The following is a 17,439-nucleotide window of genomic DNA, read 5'->3' as shown; positions in this document are numbered from 1 at the left end:
ATTTGATCAAAAGTTACAGTAAAGACTTTTATATCGTTATAAAAAAATATCGATTTCAAATAACTTTCTAAAATGTACAACATTTTCCACAAAATATTAAGCAGCACAACCATTTTTAACATTGATAATAATCAGATATGTTTCTTGAGCAGCAAATCAGCATATTAGAATGATTTCTGAAGGATTGTGACACTAAAGACTGGAGTAATGATGCTGAAAATTCAGCTTTGCATTACAGGAATAAATTACATTTTAAGATATATTTAAATGTAACTTTTTTACAATATTACATTTTTTTTGTATTTTTGGTCAAATACATGCAGCCTTGGTAAACATAAACATAAGAGACTTTTAAAAACATTACAAAATCTTAGTAACCCCAAACTTTTGAACAGAAGTTTAATTAAAAAAATATTATGATGATTTTAAGATTTTAAAATTAAAATCATGGGTCTGGGACAAGAGTAAAAATATAATCATAAAATAAAAACTATATTCAGTGTAAAAAGCATTTAAAATAGCAAAAATAAATGATGGAAGCATGGGAAAAAAAACGTAATGACTTTGATATAACAAAAAGAGAAAAGTATTAATCTGTTTGTAAATCAACACCTGCAACATGAAAGTGCACATATAGTTAAAAGAAAAACTAATTTCTCTTTTGCACTTACACTGTACATTTACAGTAACAATTATTTTTCCCTCTGCAGCCACTGTACGACACGGCATATCTGACCCTGTACAATATCAGCTTCACCTCGTTACCCATCCTCCTCTACAGTCTGATGGAGCAGCACATCAACATGGACATCCTCAAACGGGACCCCTCTCTATACAGGTGAGGAATATTCTGGTTGCACCAACAACCCCCATTATTACCCACTCCTGTGGTCAGAATGTCAGGCAATAATTATAATTTAACTCTAACAATAAGAAGAATCATAAAAGAAGTATGTGGGGAATTTTCAGGGTTTTAGTCTGATATATGATCCGTAACGTGATGCATCTCATCACGTGTACGGGGAGGTATTTTGGAGCAGCGCGTTCACCATCTTCTATTTCTGGTTCCCTCTTTGAGACCACTGATAAATCCCTGTCTACATGCAGGCTATTTATATCAACCTTGGCCTCCTTTTTGCATGACTGTTGGCTCATAACACACATTGTTTCATATCCTGACATTTGTTGCCACCTTTTTCCCAGAGACAAACTTGCACTATTTTTTATTACAGTATTTTATTTTTGTTTTATTATTTTATTATTAATTATATGATTATTAATATTGGTATATGCTTTTCAGTTATTTGAAAGTCTGGGTCTAAGACAAGTAAAAAAAAACCAAAATCATAAAATAAAACATACACAGTAAATACATTTGAAATAGCAAAAAATTAAGTAAAAAATTACTTATGTATTATTATTTTACTATTATTATTATTATGCTTTTCTGGCTGACCCAGTTGGACCAGTAGTTCAAAATGATAAATTTGATATATATATATAATAAACTTTGTTTGCAAAACACATGTACATGATAAAATAATGCAAGTGACAGTGACGGCACAGCACTGGTCCATTCGGATGGTTTAACTATTAAATATGTTTTTGAAAACGTTTATTTTCCTTGCATCATTTTTGGATCTAATGAACCACCTGATGTAGCCCAATCTCGCTCTCTATATTTTCCTCTTTAGTCAAATGTTTTTCCTGATTGTGAGCCTCCAGGTATTCTCACTTAATCACATGAACACACTTCCACCAAATACAAGTCTGCAATAATTGGACCGTTCAATCAGCTTTTGGAAAACATATTTGCTTAGACGCTTGCACTAAACTCAATTTACACACAGCACTGGGCAGAAATACTGTAAGAACCACTCTACGTTTAATCAACAAATGTCCTGACACTGCAATTTTTTTCCTCTTATTCCTCTGCATTGCTTATTCAGTATATACATTATACACAGTGTTTGCTACTGGCACACAGTGCAGCACTTGTAGCCATCAAGGACATTTTCATTGGAAAAAGCTGATCTATTAATCTAAAATAAATAAGAATGGACACAAGCAGCAGAGGTCATGTTTGTTTTTTTCTTACCAATATTTCACTTTCATTTGAAATTTACTATCCAATCTCAAGTATGGTTGGAGATTAAATTGATATTTCATAGAGTGCTCCCAAATAACCATATGATCTTGCAGTGAAATGTTAGATTGCACAGTTGCTCTTCGTGTTGGTTTCAATGGCTCTTCATTTAGTATAAATTTCATTTTACAGTATAAAATGAACAGATCGCATAGCACAGATCATTTGATCTTGGATTTGGAGTTCAGATATTTGAGTTCACAGTTTGAGACATTAGCTATGTTTCCATCCACTTATTTTTATGTGCATTTTGGGAATGCAAAGATGCACATAAATTCTAAAAATGCACTTAAAACTTCTGCGCACAATTGAGGTGGATGCATTTTTATCCGATAAGAAGACATGCGCATGAACTACGATGGAAACACATTGGCGAAACTATGTAATCGATACAGTCGTTTCTTGAAAGCGCAAGTTACTTTCAAAAGGTGATTCACGCGTTTATATCCAAACTATAAACTTTTATCCAAGTTTGTCTGTGATAATATGAATGCTTGTAACAGAAACAACAATACTAGGTTTCATATCATTTAATGATTCATCGATCTTTTAACGAATAATATTAGTCTTTGAATATGTACTTCTTTTTACAGAGATATTGCCAAGAACTCCCTCCTGAGATGGTCCACCTTCATCTACTGGACATTTCTGGGGGTTTTTGATGCCATGGTCTTCTTCTTTGGTGCTTTCTTCCTTTTCGACAACACAACCTTCACCAGCAACGGACAGGTAACACAGTCACCGTCTAAACCATGATTTTGTTGCTACGTTTTTCTGTGTGTGTTTTGTTTAATCGACTTAACCAGCTGTTGTTGTTTTTTTTCCTTTAGTTCGTTTTTTTTCTCAGTCAAATAAAAGTCGCATACAGATTGAATGGGTGGCCGATGCTTGTCGAGTGAGTTAAAGTGGACTCAGTGCTTGTAAAGTACATATTTGTGGTTTAACTGATGTTCCAGCTTGCAGACTTTTGTCTGTCCTCCTCTGCGTATGTTTGAAGTCATTACAGGTGCTTCTCCATTCATTTATGCGACACAAAGCATGCTGGTTAATCAGTCAGATCAGACATCTTTCTCTGTGCCATTAAGTTAAATCATAGTAACCTTTTTGGATTGCTTTTTTTTACCTGTTTGATTTACTTTAAGTTATAACATCCTAATTTTTTCTTTACTTTCTTGCTCCCTGTCCCCTCCCTCTCCTTCTTTTCTTTCGTTTTCTTCTCGATCTCTCTTTCTATATCTCTCCCCTCTCTCTTTCCTCCTTTTACCTACCCCCCTTTTTGCCTTTCTTTTCTTTTCTGCTTCTCTTCCTTTCCTCAGCTAATGGCCACCAACACACAGATGGTAAGCCTGTCCCTATCTGTTTCTCATCCTATTTTTAGTTTTAGTTTTACTGTTTCCCTCCTCAGCCCCTCCCCTCATCCTAAAGCCACCCCCACTCACATAGTGTCTACTAACACCAACCGTTCACTGCCATCGTAGCTTTCAAACAGTACCGTACGACATCCCAGTGTCCCCTGAACCGAGGACCAGCCACCGTAGGTATAGAGTAGCGAGCCCCCCTCCTTTCCATCTTCCTCTGTCTATCATCTTGTGATGGAGTAGGAGTTTGTGTCCGCCCCGTGTGTCACGTTGCGACTGTGTGTTTTTTTTTTTTTCGGCAAACACCCGGGTTGGAGGGGTGCCGTCACACTCATCCTCATCGGCCCGTAGGATACATGTCCATCCTCTCATGCCTCACTGCAAGGGCAAATGAATGAGCAAGAGGAAATGTGGATTAAGCATTTCGCTTCATTTGGCACATGTTGAATGGAAGATTTCACTATTCGGAAACTTTTAATCAGAAGGTTTTTCCACAAATAGGGTACGCTTCGGGGTCTCGTTAGCTTTTTTTTTTAAATCCATCGGAGGTTCAAATATCTTTTTAAGATATTTTTTTATTAGATTTAAACAATAAAGACATTATAATGTAAGAAAAAATGGTAATACTTTACAAGGTTCCAATTGTTAACATTAGATAACTATATTAATGAACAAACTAATGATAAAAAAAAATTTGTTTATCTTAATCTGTACTAATAATTTTTTTTTTTATTAAAAGTTGTATCTGTTAATATTATTTAGTTGACCTGAGCTAACTTAACTAACACTGAAGTTAGCAGAAATTAATAAATATTGTGACGTGTATTGCTCATTAAGTTAATACTAGTTAAATATCTTTTATATATTGATAGAAAGTGTGCAAAATTGCACCAATCGTGGTTTTAAACGTCACTTAATTACAATCCTTCCCAGATTTTGGTTACGGCGTTGTAAAAATTGCAAACCTTGTATAAAATGACCAGAAAATAAAATAGCTCCAACACAAATTAGTTCAACCTCCTGATGTTGATGCTTAACCTCGTTTCACTGATCATTTGTTGAATAAGATGAAAGAAAGAAAACAACTTCAGGCCCTATTTTTGACCCTATTCGTGGAGAGTGGCAGATACTCTAACATGATTAGATTGAATTATTAACAGATTAAAAAAGAAAACTGTGCAAAATAACAAATTCATCCTTTTGAAAAACCTCACAAACATCCTTAACTATCATTTGCCCTTGACAAGTGTTTTTTAACACTACATTTAATTTTGATTGCTCATCAAGGTAAGTTAATACATTTTCTTCAAACTTGTCGACATCTATTGTGTGTCCTTGTACTTGTTTTTTTGTTTTAACTGGTTACTCATCAACATTGTATTGTTCACTAAAACCATTTGGTGCCGTACAGTCTTTGACCTGCTCGTGTTTTGCCATGGCTTGTTGATTTTGATTGTGATTAGTTTTTTTTTTAGAGATTAACAGCGAGTGATTTTATAAAGAGCTTTCATCATAGTGTCGATGGTGTTTTGCATAGTGTCATCAACAGCGTGGCCGGTCCGCAGACAGGGGAAGGTTCTAGAAGAGATATCCATTGTGTCTAAATTCAACCGTTTGCCAAGACTGTAAACCATGAGGGAACAAATCCTCCCAAAAAGAGAAAACACAATCACACAGAAAGGCTTTCCGCACCCGAGCAGATGTTTATTGAGCCTAAGTGCCAATGCTGAAGCCATTATAACATTTTAAGGGGCTATCTAAGCTCACTATTTATTTATGAAGCTTTTATAGCTAAAATATAAAATTCATTTGAGTTCAGCGAGTTCCAGACATCATTAATAATCTCTGTAAAACAATATAGGATGACACCGAAATGCTTTCAATTTACAGCACCATTAAAATATAATGATATGATGCTACTATTTCTTGCAAATTATTCACAACGGATTTTTTAAAAGGGACATTTGATGAGATTTGATATGTTATGCTTCTGAGAATACTGTATTGATGCAGAAGTTTAGTTGAGGGCAACTGTGAACTAGAGATGCACAGATAGCTATCGTATTATTCATAAAATTAAAATGGACTAAAGGCAGATACTAAAAACTGATTATTTATATAAATATTATACTATTTATAAATATATTTATTAGGTACATTTATTACTTTCTTATAGGGTTTACAGATTTTCTACTTCTAATATATTGTATAATATAATAATAATAATTATTATTATTATTATTATTTATATATATATATATATATATATATATATATATATATATACTATTTATAAATATATATATATACTATTTATACTACTAATATTTTCTACTTCTAATATATTGTATATATACAAATAATAATATAAATTCCTGCATAAAATAATTAAATACTTTTTTTTTTTTTTGGTACATTGTACATCTTTGTAAACATGATTCAGGTAAACGCCTCTTCCTGTTATGTTGCATCTTAAAAAAAAATGTTTTAAGTATCTTGTGCCATTTTAAAACCTTATTAAAATCTAATATTCCTTTTTCAGCTATTCCTATATAAAATATTTCTTATATAATATTTCTTGCATACTCTTTGCTAAACTCAGTATTGTCCCAAAATGTCCTTATGAAGAAACTGAAGAAACGTTTTTACTATTAATATATACTGGATAATTCAAACAAGTGCTTTTCTACCGAATAAATTGTTCAAATAAAGGCACATAAGCTTTTAACATGCGTAACTGCAATGTATGGCGTGTTTGTTTGTGTGCCGATGAGAGGGTGAGCTGTATTAACACCCATTCAAGTGGCCGTTTATACATCAGTGTCAATCTCTCTTTGCCTTTTTCAATATTTCTCTGTTCCAGATGTTTGGAAACTGGACCTTTGGAACACTTGTGTTCACTATCCTCGTGTTCACGGTCACGCTAAAGGTAATGCATCTGACGCATGTGTAATGATCTTAGCTGTTGCCAATTGCCGTCAACTTAACCATCTCTATCTTCCTATTTCTCACTGTGTCTTCATGCTGTAGCTTGCCCTGGACACACATTACTGGACGTGGATCAACCACTTTGTCATATGGGGGTCACTGCTTTTCTATGTCATCTTCTCCCTCCTGTGGGGAGGCATCATTTGGTACGGCCTGCCTAAATATACTGTACACTTACGATCACGAAATCAAATATATTTCAATCTAACGTGATTCATCTGCTGTCTTTCTGTTCTTTATAGGCCTTTCCTGAACTATCAGAGGATGTACTATGTGTTCATGCAGATGTTGTCCAGCGGTCCTGCATGGCTCAGTATCATTCTGCTGATTATTGTCAGTTTGCTGCCTGATGTGGTGAAGAAAGTGCTGTGTAGAGCTCTATGGCCGACCACCACAGAGAGAATACAGGTACGACACCAGTATCTACATGTGCGTAGAGATGCAAGGATACTGCTAGTTTGCATCTCAAACGTAAATGAATTTGTCTATGTTTCATTGCAGTAATATACAGCTGTTTAAAAATATATATGTATTATATACCATAGTTTGGGTAGATGCCATGTTTAATTGAATGCAAATGGAAACAAAGTTGTGAGGGATGGAAATACTTTTTTTATTTTTATTATTGTTTAAAGCCCCAAGTCCTGTAATTTCCACAACTTATGTTTTCTGGACAGTTTGTCAAGTCAAGTCATCTTTATTTATATAGCGCTTTATACAATACAGATTTTTTAAAAGCAGCTTTACAGAGTTCACAGCAGCTCTAAAAGAAAAGAGTGTCATTGTTCAGCTGAAGTCAGTTTAGTGTTGATTCAGTTCCATTGTAAAGATATCATCAGTTAATCAATTTTGTAGTTTGTAGCTGAATTTATTTTTTGAACTCTTTCCCCGCCATTGATGGAAATTTCCCTAATTTGTGAGACAATGCTTCCCCGCCATTGACGAAATGTTCGGGTTTCCCGTGTTTTTACTGTTATACGGTAGGGGGCGCTATTAGGCATCTTCTGAAAGAGTACTGAATCTCCGGATCAAAACACAGGTGAAGAAGACGCAAAAACAAACGATATCATATGTAATCATATTCATAACGCGATCATTAAACGGCATATAAATCAAAATATTCCGGGGGGCCATGAAATTTTTGGGAAAATTATAAAAAAAATTCTGGCGGTGTCTGGCAACTTTTTTCCAAAAAGCTGATTGCACTCTCCATAACAGCTTTGTTTTCATTCACATCAACTTCAAAATCTACCAAAAACAGTGTCTACCCCAACTAAGAGTCATTTCTTCTGCAATGATACAGCTATTTAAGAAAAATATTTGTTATTTTCAACCAAATGATTGTTGACCTGAACCAGCTCAGTAGTGCTACAGTTTGTGATAATGGCTAATAACTGGTCTTCAGATTTACACTTGCGTCGGACTGCTTCCCAGTGTGCTTGATGTAAGTGAATTCTGGATGCGGTTCACGATTCTCTTCTTTACGTTGGATGACTCTTTAAGCCATTCAATGGTGTTATTGGGTCTGTTATTGGGTCTATCTGTGTATTTTACTGTGTTGGCACACATAGTATGTCAGCATACTATGTTGAGAAATTTCAGAAGGAAATTTGTGTGTGTGTGTGATAAACTGCCTTACCACTGGTTTAACCCATGTGATGTTTTTCCTCTCACTCACCTTCCCTATTAAACTCTAGAATTTTCCAGTGCGCTAATGTTACTGCCACATAACGTCAACATGAACCGTTCATAATGTGACACATTTCTAAGTTCAATAGGATAATCAACAAAAAAAATCAAATGCAATATAATACATAAACAAGATTTTATCCTTCGGGAAATGATCAGGAGAGGTAGGTGCTACAAACCAGAATGGAGGAAAAATAAGAAGAGTTGGTGACACTGATAAGAATGTGTATTAAGAAAGTAAATATGGTCCGTTCTGATTTCATGTTGACTTTAGGATCTAACTGTAGAATGTGATACTTCAGGAACACTTTACATAAGGTTCAAATTGTTTACATTAAAGTTAAAGGTAAAGGTCACCCAAAAATGTACTCACCCTCAAATTGTTCTAAACCTGTATGAGTTTCTTTCTGCTGTTGAACACAAAAGAAGATATTTTGAAAAATGACTTCCATAGTATGAAAACAAAATACTATGGAAGTAGAGATGCACCGATTGATCGGCTGGTGACCGGAATTGGCCGATTTTCACGTGATCGGCCATGACCGGCGACCGGCCGGTCAGTCTGACATATATGCCGATTTTATGCCGGTCAAATGCACTCGGGCGCCGCATGATTAACCTTTTGAGCGGTACGGTCTTCTCATTATGAGATTTGTATGTCTGTGCCCATGAGAGTACGGTGCGGTGCTACATTTAGATGTTCAGTGACGACGCATAATAACTGCCAGATTCAAACTGTGCTTTCGCGCGTTGCCTGCGTGACGCTGAGCCAGAGTCGGACGCGTTCAGCGCTGTTATGGCACAACTAAGCAGTGTTTTCAACCTCATAATGTTTATTTTAGGTTTCAGATATTTAAATACACATAAGCACGATTAAAACAATACATTTGGAGTTTGTAAAACACACACTGATGTCTGTGGAAGCAGCAATAACAATCTATTCAAATATAATTTGCCGACATGTGTGTTATTCATATCAGACAAACATAGGGGAAGTAACTATAAAGTTTACTCTATTCTTCTCAGTTCACCGGCCACTTTCTTGCATTTATTTCGGAGAAACTGATGAATTCACGTGCTGTAAATCCGACTGACAGGACAACATTGCGGCGCCCATCTCATGTTATAGATCAAGATTAAAGGTTTTTAAACGACCACTCACTTACACGTATTTGAGAATCGGAATATCAGATAGGCTAGTTGATGACATGGTAAGCAAGTTTGTGAATATTTTGAATAAAAAAGGAAAAGTGAAATAAAAGCGACACATCTGTCATACAGTTTTATTGTGGCTGCGGTGTATCGCGTGACGCGTCGCCATGGAAACATTAAAGGGAACGTTCGCGAAAAAACTCACTCGGGGGGTGGGGGTGTCAGTTAGAATATTTTAAACTTACGCGTGAAAGGGTTAAAGAAAAGATGGAAAATAAATATTTGTGTGTGCTGTAAAGTGGTTAGAAAAAATCGGAAAATCGGAATCGGCTAAAATCGGTATCGGCAGGTCAAACTCAGTGAAAAATCGGAAATCGGAATCGGCCTAGAAAATTGTAATCGGTGCATCTCTATATGGAAGTCAACTTTTTGGTTACAGACATTCTTCAAAATATCTTCTATTCAGCAGAAGAAAGAAACTTATTTAGAAACTTAAAAATTCTAAATTTTTCTATTATATTCTTTTAAATTTTATAAATGATTACGTGAAAATCAATGTATTATGAAGGACCAAGAATAAATAATACATTTTAGATAGATAAATGCTTGAATAAAAGCTGTAAAAATAGTTATTTCATGATGCTTAATGAATGAATGTAATTGACTGTGTTATTTTAGTATTATTTAGATATTATAATAATATTTATTCATATTTTGAATTTATTTTTATTTTTATATTTTAGTTTGTTTGGTAAAAAAATGTATAAGTATTTATATTTAACTTTATTTTTTTATTTGAGTTTTAGTAATTTCAGTACTTGTAATTTATTTTATTTCAGTTAACTTCCAAGGCCAATTTTTTCATCTAATATTTCATTTCAATAAAAAAAAATCTATTTTTAATAGTTTTAGTTAACAATATCAAAACTGGTTAATAAGTTGAACCTTATTGTAAAGTTGTACTAATAACAAAAAGTGAAACATGCACTTGTTGCTGAAGTTCCTTTATTAATCTCTGAGGATCGGTCCGGTTGTTAACCTCTCTAAACCCTTTCTGTTTTTATTCCTCTTCCATCTCTCTCTCTCTCTCTGATGCTTGACCTTCCCCGCTCCCCTGTGTGTTTAACCCTTGGCCTGTGACCTGTGGTAACGGCAGACAAAGCGTCAGTGTCTCACTGCCGAGCAGTCCACCATCTTTATGCTCTCCCAGACCTCCAGCAGTGTCAGTTTCTGAACTGAGGCGGAGGTGAACCTACACACCGTCTCTGCATGTGCGTGTGTGTGTATCAGTGAGTGAAGACCAGTATGACAGGACCTCCTGAACATTACTGAGGATCACAAGCTACTCAACATGCCAATAGCATCCGTTGCAGTTCCCCGTGGTGTCTCCGTTTATGTTCCAAGCCTTATATTCCGTCACTCTACATGTTTGCATGCGTGAAACGTGCATGTGTATGTTTTGCGTGTGTGTATTTTACGTTGCAGATCTGAAGTTGTTTAATGGAAAATGCTTTTTCTGCTGCTGTACTTTCAGTTCCAGCGAGATACTTCAGTGTCAAAACAAATATTCTGCACATGGGTCTGTTATGCCACATCTGAGTCTGTTTGTGTGTGTGTGTGTGTGATGTTTCACAGAGAATGAGGGCTGACAGGATCTTTGAAAGGGTTGAGACAAACATTCATGATTCACTGCTAGATGGGGTTCAGAACACCACTGAGGCCTAGCAACTCTATGGTAAAGAGAATGTGAAGTTGAAGACTAAAGCCAGAAAGAACTAATTCACTCTCGACTCGAGCGGAGCTCTAGAGTTCTCAGATGAAGTGTGCGGTTCTAGAATCAATCTGAGAATTCTAGAATCCTCCGGTGAAAGCACTCGGGATTAAAACGCCTTTGCTGCACCTGTGTGGGTCTGTTGTTTGGTGTGAAACCTACAGACTGGTTTGGTTTGGTTTGGTTTGAAAGCTTCAGAGTGAAGGTATTGGGTTGTGGTTTGGGGTGTGCGGTAATGTATATGCCGCTAACAGGACATGGGGACTACGGGCTCTGACACGTACACAAATACACACAGCAGACTTGACATACAGTTTAACATCTAACACTCTGGCTTGCATGTGTATTTTTACTTGTCTATTGAAAATATTATTTGCATTTACTTATAAATGTCCATTCCTAGAACATGCTTATGATCATTTCTGTTACTGAGCGAATCTCACCTTTTTTTTTTTTTTTGTAGAACCACAAACTCAAAACAAAAAAAACAAGAAATTATACTTTGCTTAAAGAACATAAAGCCTGTTTTGGGACCGTTGAGTTTTTTAACATTCTGTGAAAAATCTCTAATGATCAAAAATAAATAAATAAAAGCTATTACAGTCATTTTTTCAGTACATTTTTCACAGTATTACAGTAATGGGAATTGCAATGAATGACCTTGGTAAAAAAAAATAAATAAAAAGTAAACTGTTATGATGCATTACGGTAATTAATAATTACAGTAATGATGCATTACGGTAATGAATCATTTTAAATATTACATGTTTTTCGGGGGGTTTGTTATTCAAAAAACATGTAATTAAAAAAAATATATATATATATATTTAATTCAGTTTTACCAGCACAGGAATTAATTGCATGTTACAATATATTAAAATAGAAACAATTATTTTAAATTGTAATAATATGTAATAGTATTACTGTTTTTACTGTATTTTTGATCAAATAACTGCCTTGGTGAGCAAAAGAGACTGACCGACCCCAAACTTTAGAACGTTACTGTAAATATATTTCATTTTAAAACAAAATTGATTTTTCTTTTGATTTTGGGGGTGAATTGTAACATTTCACCCTCCTTTTAAGAAAAAACACACATTTTTCACTGGCCTTAGCTTTTTTTCCCCAACAGTTTATCTTACAACATCCCCTCAATCAATCAGTTCTGCATGTTCTAGGACTGGACTTGCATGTGGTAAACATCCGGATATGTGATCTTGTATAATATTTTGTTCTTTTTTTTGCACTGCTTCTTGCTGGGGCTTTGGATTTGTGTTGTTTCAGCTTGTGATGTTGACCAATGCCTGCATTTACATGCATGTATATATCTGCTAATTCACTCTTTTTCTCTCTGTTCCCTCGTTCTTTTCTCCAGGATGCCGATAAGTTGTATAAGGGCCACCTGTCCGAGTTCACCCCCCTGTCCTCCCTCCATGCTCCACCTGCGCGGAAACATGACAGACGGGGCAACGAAAGCCAGAACCACACCCACCGCAGGTCTGACTCCTCCCCTCCCAAAAAACACATGTGTACCTACTGGGGCGGCAGGCCTGACTACCACACCTTCAGCTCCTTTTTCCGAATAGGAGAGAACCCAAGATTCTCTGGGGCAGCTTACGCCTACAGCACACCGGGTCCAGAGACGTCCGTATGATAGTCTCTCTAAAAGAAATAGTCTGGTTATCTAATCCAATTCGGCCTCGCTCATCCCAGGGTCAAGATTGGGACGCTATTGGGAGACCAACCTTGACTCGTCACCCTTTATCTGAAGCAAAAGCACTGAAATTGGCTCTTGGGCGGAAGTGATGCTGTGTGTTAGTTTTGGAGCTGGAGGAAGGCCAAACAGAATCGGCCGCACCATCTGCAAGTGTCGCGTACTGCGCACAGTGGCCTTGGGACCGATTTACCTTGATTTTTTTTGTGTGTGTGTGTGTGTGTGTGTACGTGAGAGCGTGTTTCCTTTACACTGTGGGTTCACGTGTTCGCTCACCTACCCCTTGTAATCCTTCATGTGAAAAATTACTTGAAAACAACACTGGGCAGTAGTAGCACAAATCTTTCCATCTCAAACGCAACCACTGAATATGATTGTGGATGACAGTTAAAATGGCCTCGGATGCTCTAAAAACTGACTGTCCTGTTTCTTCTTCTTCTTTTCTTTGTTCTCTGTCGTCTCCCCTTCCCTTTTTTTATCCCGTGCTCCTTCTCTTTTCTTGTCCTACTTTTTTATAGAACAAACTGGTGTTGCTTTTGTGCAAACCTGTTATCGAGGAACACTCCATAGGCTGCGATTTGTCTTTGTCCGATTGCATTGTAAGTGGCTGAATTTGGCCATTTCTGCTGCTGCACTGTACTAGAGTGAACTAGGTGTGTGTGTGTGTGTGTGTAGGCCTTTGTTTGAACAACCATGAAAAGACAAACTGTAACTGGACTGTCATTATGTTTCACCCTTTACCTTTCAAAAAGGTGGAAATCCACTCGCATTCTACTCTTCCAAAGTTTTTAAAACCATTGACGTTGTGTCATCATGACAACCAGTTACTCTGTCCTAGATGCTTGACCATTTGCTTTACAATTCTCTAGTTCCCTATAACCAGTCCTTTAGTTGTTGTTGTTGTTGTTTTTTTGAGTAGAACCAGATATACAACTCTAAAGGCTACGCTAGGCGTCTTAGCTTAACTGTTCTGCCTTAATGTTAATGTTTCCCATCTTTTACACCACAGTTTGGAACCAAAGGTTGTAATCCAAGTGAAATACGGAGTATATAAATGTGTGTTAGTTGCCTTATGCTTAAAGAGAAAAGGAGGGAAGGTGTTTGATGGCATTCCCAAGAATCCCACCACACTGCCTTAAGTTGACACTGCACCAGCTGAGGATGGAGAGCGATAAATGTAGTATTCGACATCTTCCAGTGCCACCAACACACAGCCCAGGGCTCCTGAGGGGGAAAAAAACAATGAAATGTAACATTTCTGTTGACGTAGACGTCTTTGTGCGTTCACAAAAAGTGCAAAAGACCTTTTTTTGTCTGTATTTTTATGATTGTAACATCCATTTTGACTGTTCCCTAAGCCTTTTGTCTGTATTAATGGAACCGTTGGAGCCCTGTGCTGGGTTGCTTTCATTTTCTTTCTTGCACATTACTGATTTATGATTCTCTGATATAAATAAGTCAGATGTAATTAGCATGTGCTACTGTTCACAAACAGCTCATTAAACTAACAGTCCAATCAAGGTCAGCATGACAGATGGCCTATCTTGGGGACTGTATTCAGAGAAATGGCTCCTTTCTAGTGCGCAGGACGAGCCGTTTTAAAATGAATCCCAGGAAATGTGCCTCACACCTGACATTATCATACGAATCCTGCGTTCAGTTCCATCTCCGTCGAGTCGGGGGAATTCAGATTCACACTGATTTGAATTCAGTTTGAATGCAATTCGGATTAAATCCCAGTTGCATTGTAACACGAATGAGATGGATATGGAGCTGAACCGAACTAAAAAAAAATCACCGTATTTGGTCATCAAAGCCTCTTTCCCTGCTGTCCTTCACATTCCATGCTTGTTTTTCTTGTTTTGTTTTTTTGCTTGCGTTGATTCTTGAATGTAGTTTTGCTTTCCTGGAGCATCATCTCTTCATCTCGACGTCTTTCCTGGCGCCAGTTTCCTTCTCTCACCCTGTCACTCTGTTCGCACGATGTCGCCCATTTCACCATTTTAACCATCATCCATTAAAGAGAGAAAAAGTAGGTGATGTCAAAGACCATCAAGGTCACTGTTTTGATGGTTACTCCAAGCTTCTTGTGAGTATAGGTGCCTTCTGGTGCTTTTTAACCTCAATGTACAGTCATGCGTTGCACATACGTGTGTTTTAATCGCCCGTCAGTTGGCCTGCAACAGAGAATGTCAGATTAAAGAGTTGCATTATGGGTATAGCTAGTGTGTTAAAGGGTGTAAGGATTATTTTTGAACAAAGCCTTTGGGTTAATGTTGACAGAATGTCCTTTTTCACGCACACATTATATCTAAATATAGACTATATACAGTATATTGATGTCGAGGTTTACAAAGGCTGAGTGGATGAATGAGTGCATAACAAAATGATCAACTGCATAACTTTGTTTCTGGTCCAAAAGTATATTATTTCATTTGTATGAATGTAAAATCTGTCTAAAGTCAAACACTGTCTATTTTATTGATTATCGAAGTCTGAACTTTGCATGCCGAAGTGATGGACCAACCACTGAGCTTTATCAAGCATTTATGAGTCATATTCTTATTTATATAAACCACTTTTATAACTTCTTTTCAAACCTCCAGTCCAGTCCAAGTGATGCACAATGACACCAAGTGCTAATCAATGCTGGCGAATCTGAAACTAAACAAGAATGTGCTATGATTCGAAGTAGCCAAGACTAATATAATAGGGGTAAATTAATGCATTTCATGTTTTTTTTTTAACTGTATTTTTATTTCGCATTTCACTGTATTTCCTATTTTGTTCACTATATCTGGCTTCCTGAATGTAAGAAAAAAGCCACTAATGTGCGCTAAACAAAAATCGGATTGCCGCGAATGACGACTGCAAACCACCACAGCTGGTTCCAGAACAAATGTCCCTTCACAAATGTGTTTTCTTCTTGTTTCTGACACACTGTTGTTTTGAATCAGAACGATTTCTTGTAATATAAGAATAATTTGATCACTGAACGCTGTCTGCCTCAGGGGTGCGTTCAGGCACTGGCGAACACTGTATTCTGTCTGTCTAAAAAAAGGCTATATGAAATAGGTATTTTGTATATCGTGAGAAAAACAGAAGAAAAAAAAACAGTCTTTTGCTACTTTTGTATCTAGAGGATGAAGAGAACTTCTCGGAATGTTCTAAGAGTTAGAATGTTATTGTTACGTTTAAAAAAACCAAATGTGTAAGGTCATGGGAGAAATCAACTTCAGTAAAGATGAAAGTTTGAAAAAATAGCTTTAACAGGTTGTCGTTGCTGTTTTTTTTTTTTATATATAGATGATTTTAAATCTGTTTGAGGTAGTTTTTAAGATTATGTGCATGGTCATTGCTCACTCTGACTATAGGAAGATGAAATACACTCACTGTTTTTAAAGCAGGTGTGACCAAATATTTGATTAGATGTCTATGATGTAACTGAAGGCTCTATTGCCTGTAGTGGGGCTTCATCTGTGCCAGCCTATTCAGATTAACAAAATATCTATTGCTTTTTGTTTTATCTGCACAAAGCGTGATGTTGCTCATAAATTGATTATATATATATATATATATATGTATACTACTGTACACTTTACAGCATATACAGTATGTAGTAATATTCATGTACAGTTTGGGCTCATTTTGTATAAAGTTTTTAAAAGATTGATATCTGTAGATATGTGGATTTTTGCCAGTTTTTTCTGTAGCTATTAACAGCAAGAACATGTACATTTGCTTGTAATAAAGAAAGAGATTTAAATGTTTGAAAGCCTTGTGCCTTTTATCTTTCCTTAAGACAGAATAGATGGTTGGCTACTAAAATATCACCGCAACTAGTTTTGTACCTCACATTAAGAGGCCATTTCTTCTGGTGAAACCCCACCCCATGTGTAGTTATAGATTACGACCACGAGGTGGCAGCAAATACATATCACATATTGAGGCTGCTTCAACAATTCACCTCTGCTACTCTAAATACAGCAGGACCTTACTGATCATTACTGTTAAATATAAGAACTAAAAATAACATAGAAAACTATAATAATCCAATTTATTTTGGTGATTAATGCGTCCACCTCCAAACATTTAATCGTTTACATAAAAAAAAAACAAAAAAAACATTTAATTATTAAATCCATCTTATAAATCTATAAGGTCTATAAAATTATAGAGAGACCCTTCATTCATCATTTGACATAACTTTGACATAAAGAGCCTATTTTCCAAATTTATGACCTCACATAAAGTGTGCAGAATCGTGACAAACTTTTATACAGGCATTTTAAACAATGACAGTATTACTGTTGGCAAGGTAACATTCTAACAAATCCTCTGAAGATAGACTAATATATATATATATATATATATAAATTAGCCTATCTTCAGAGGATTTGTTAGAATGTTACCTTGCCAACAGTAATACTGTAACAAATCCTGTGAAGATAGCTATACATTAGAGGCCTAAATGAGGCCATAACGATAATGTGTAAATGTATATTCATGGTGATATATTAAATGTATAGTCCTTACAGATTGTATACCTCCTTGAATTTATAACACAATTCTTTATGAACTGGCCAGTGTTTGTCATAAACGGAAATCACTTTATATTAAT

The 17,439-nt window shown here is 36.0% G+C and overlaps 1 protein-coding gene across 7 annotated transcripts in view; it reads left to right on the top strand.

The window, feature by feature from the left end:
• atp11a (ATPase phospholipid transporting 11A) overlaps positions 1 to 15,917 on the top strand; it is an 80,391-nt gene extending 64,474 nt beyond the window's left edge. The window contains exons 24-32 of one of the 7 annotated variants that reach the window (XM_084402865.1): positions 711 to 838; positions 2,740 to 2,875; positions 3,463 to 3,486; positions 6,368 to 6,433; positions 6,535 to 6,638; positions 6,735 to 6,900; positions 12,480 to 12,601; positions 13,337 to 13,417; positions 14,715 to 15,917. In XM_084402865.1, the coding sequence (XP_084258991.1) occupies positions 711 to 838; positions 2,740 to 2,875; positions 3,463 to 3,486; positions 6,368 to 6,433; positions 6,535 to 6,638; positions 6,735 to 6,900; positions 12,480 to 12,601; positions 13,337 to 13,388 (798 nt within the window). In that variant the 3' untranslated portion in view covers positions 13,389 to 13,417; positions 14,715 to 15,917. Of the gene's footprint in view, positions 1 to 710; positions 839 to 2,739; positions 2,876 to 3,462; positions 3,487 to 6,367; positions 6,434 to 6,534; positions 6,639 to 6,734; positions 6,901 to 10,489; positions 10,580 to 10,968; positions 11,202 to 12,479 lie in introns of those variants that run through there. The other 6 variants (XM_084402864.1, XM_084402867.1, XM_084402862.1 and 3 more) reach the window with 6 other exon arrangements.
• The last annotated feature ends 1,522 nt before the right edge of the window (positions 15,918 to 17,439 follow it).

Source organism: Rutilus rutilus (assembly GCF_951802725.1).
Source record: "Rutilus rutilus genome assembly, chromosome: 2".
Classification (NCBI taxonomy): domain Eukaryota; kingdom Metazoa; phylum Chordata; class Actinopteri; order Cypriniformes; family Leuciscidae; genus Rutilus; species Rutilus rutilus.
The sequence above is the reverse complement of the archived record's forward strand: the minus strand, read 5'-3'. Positions and strand labels throughout refer to the sequence as shown.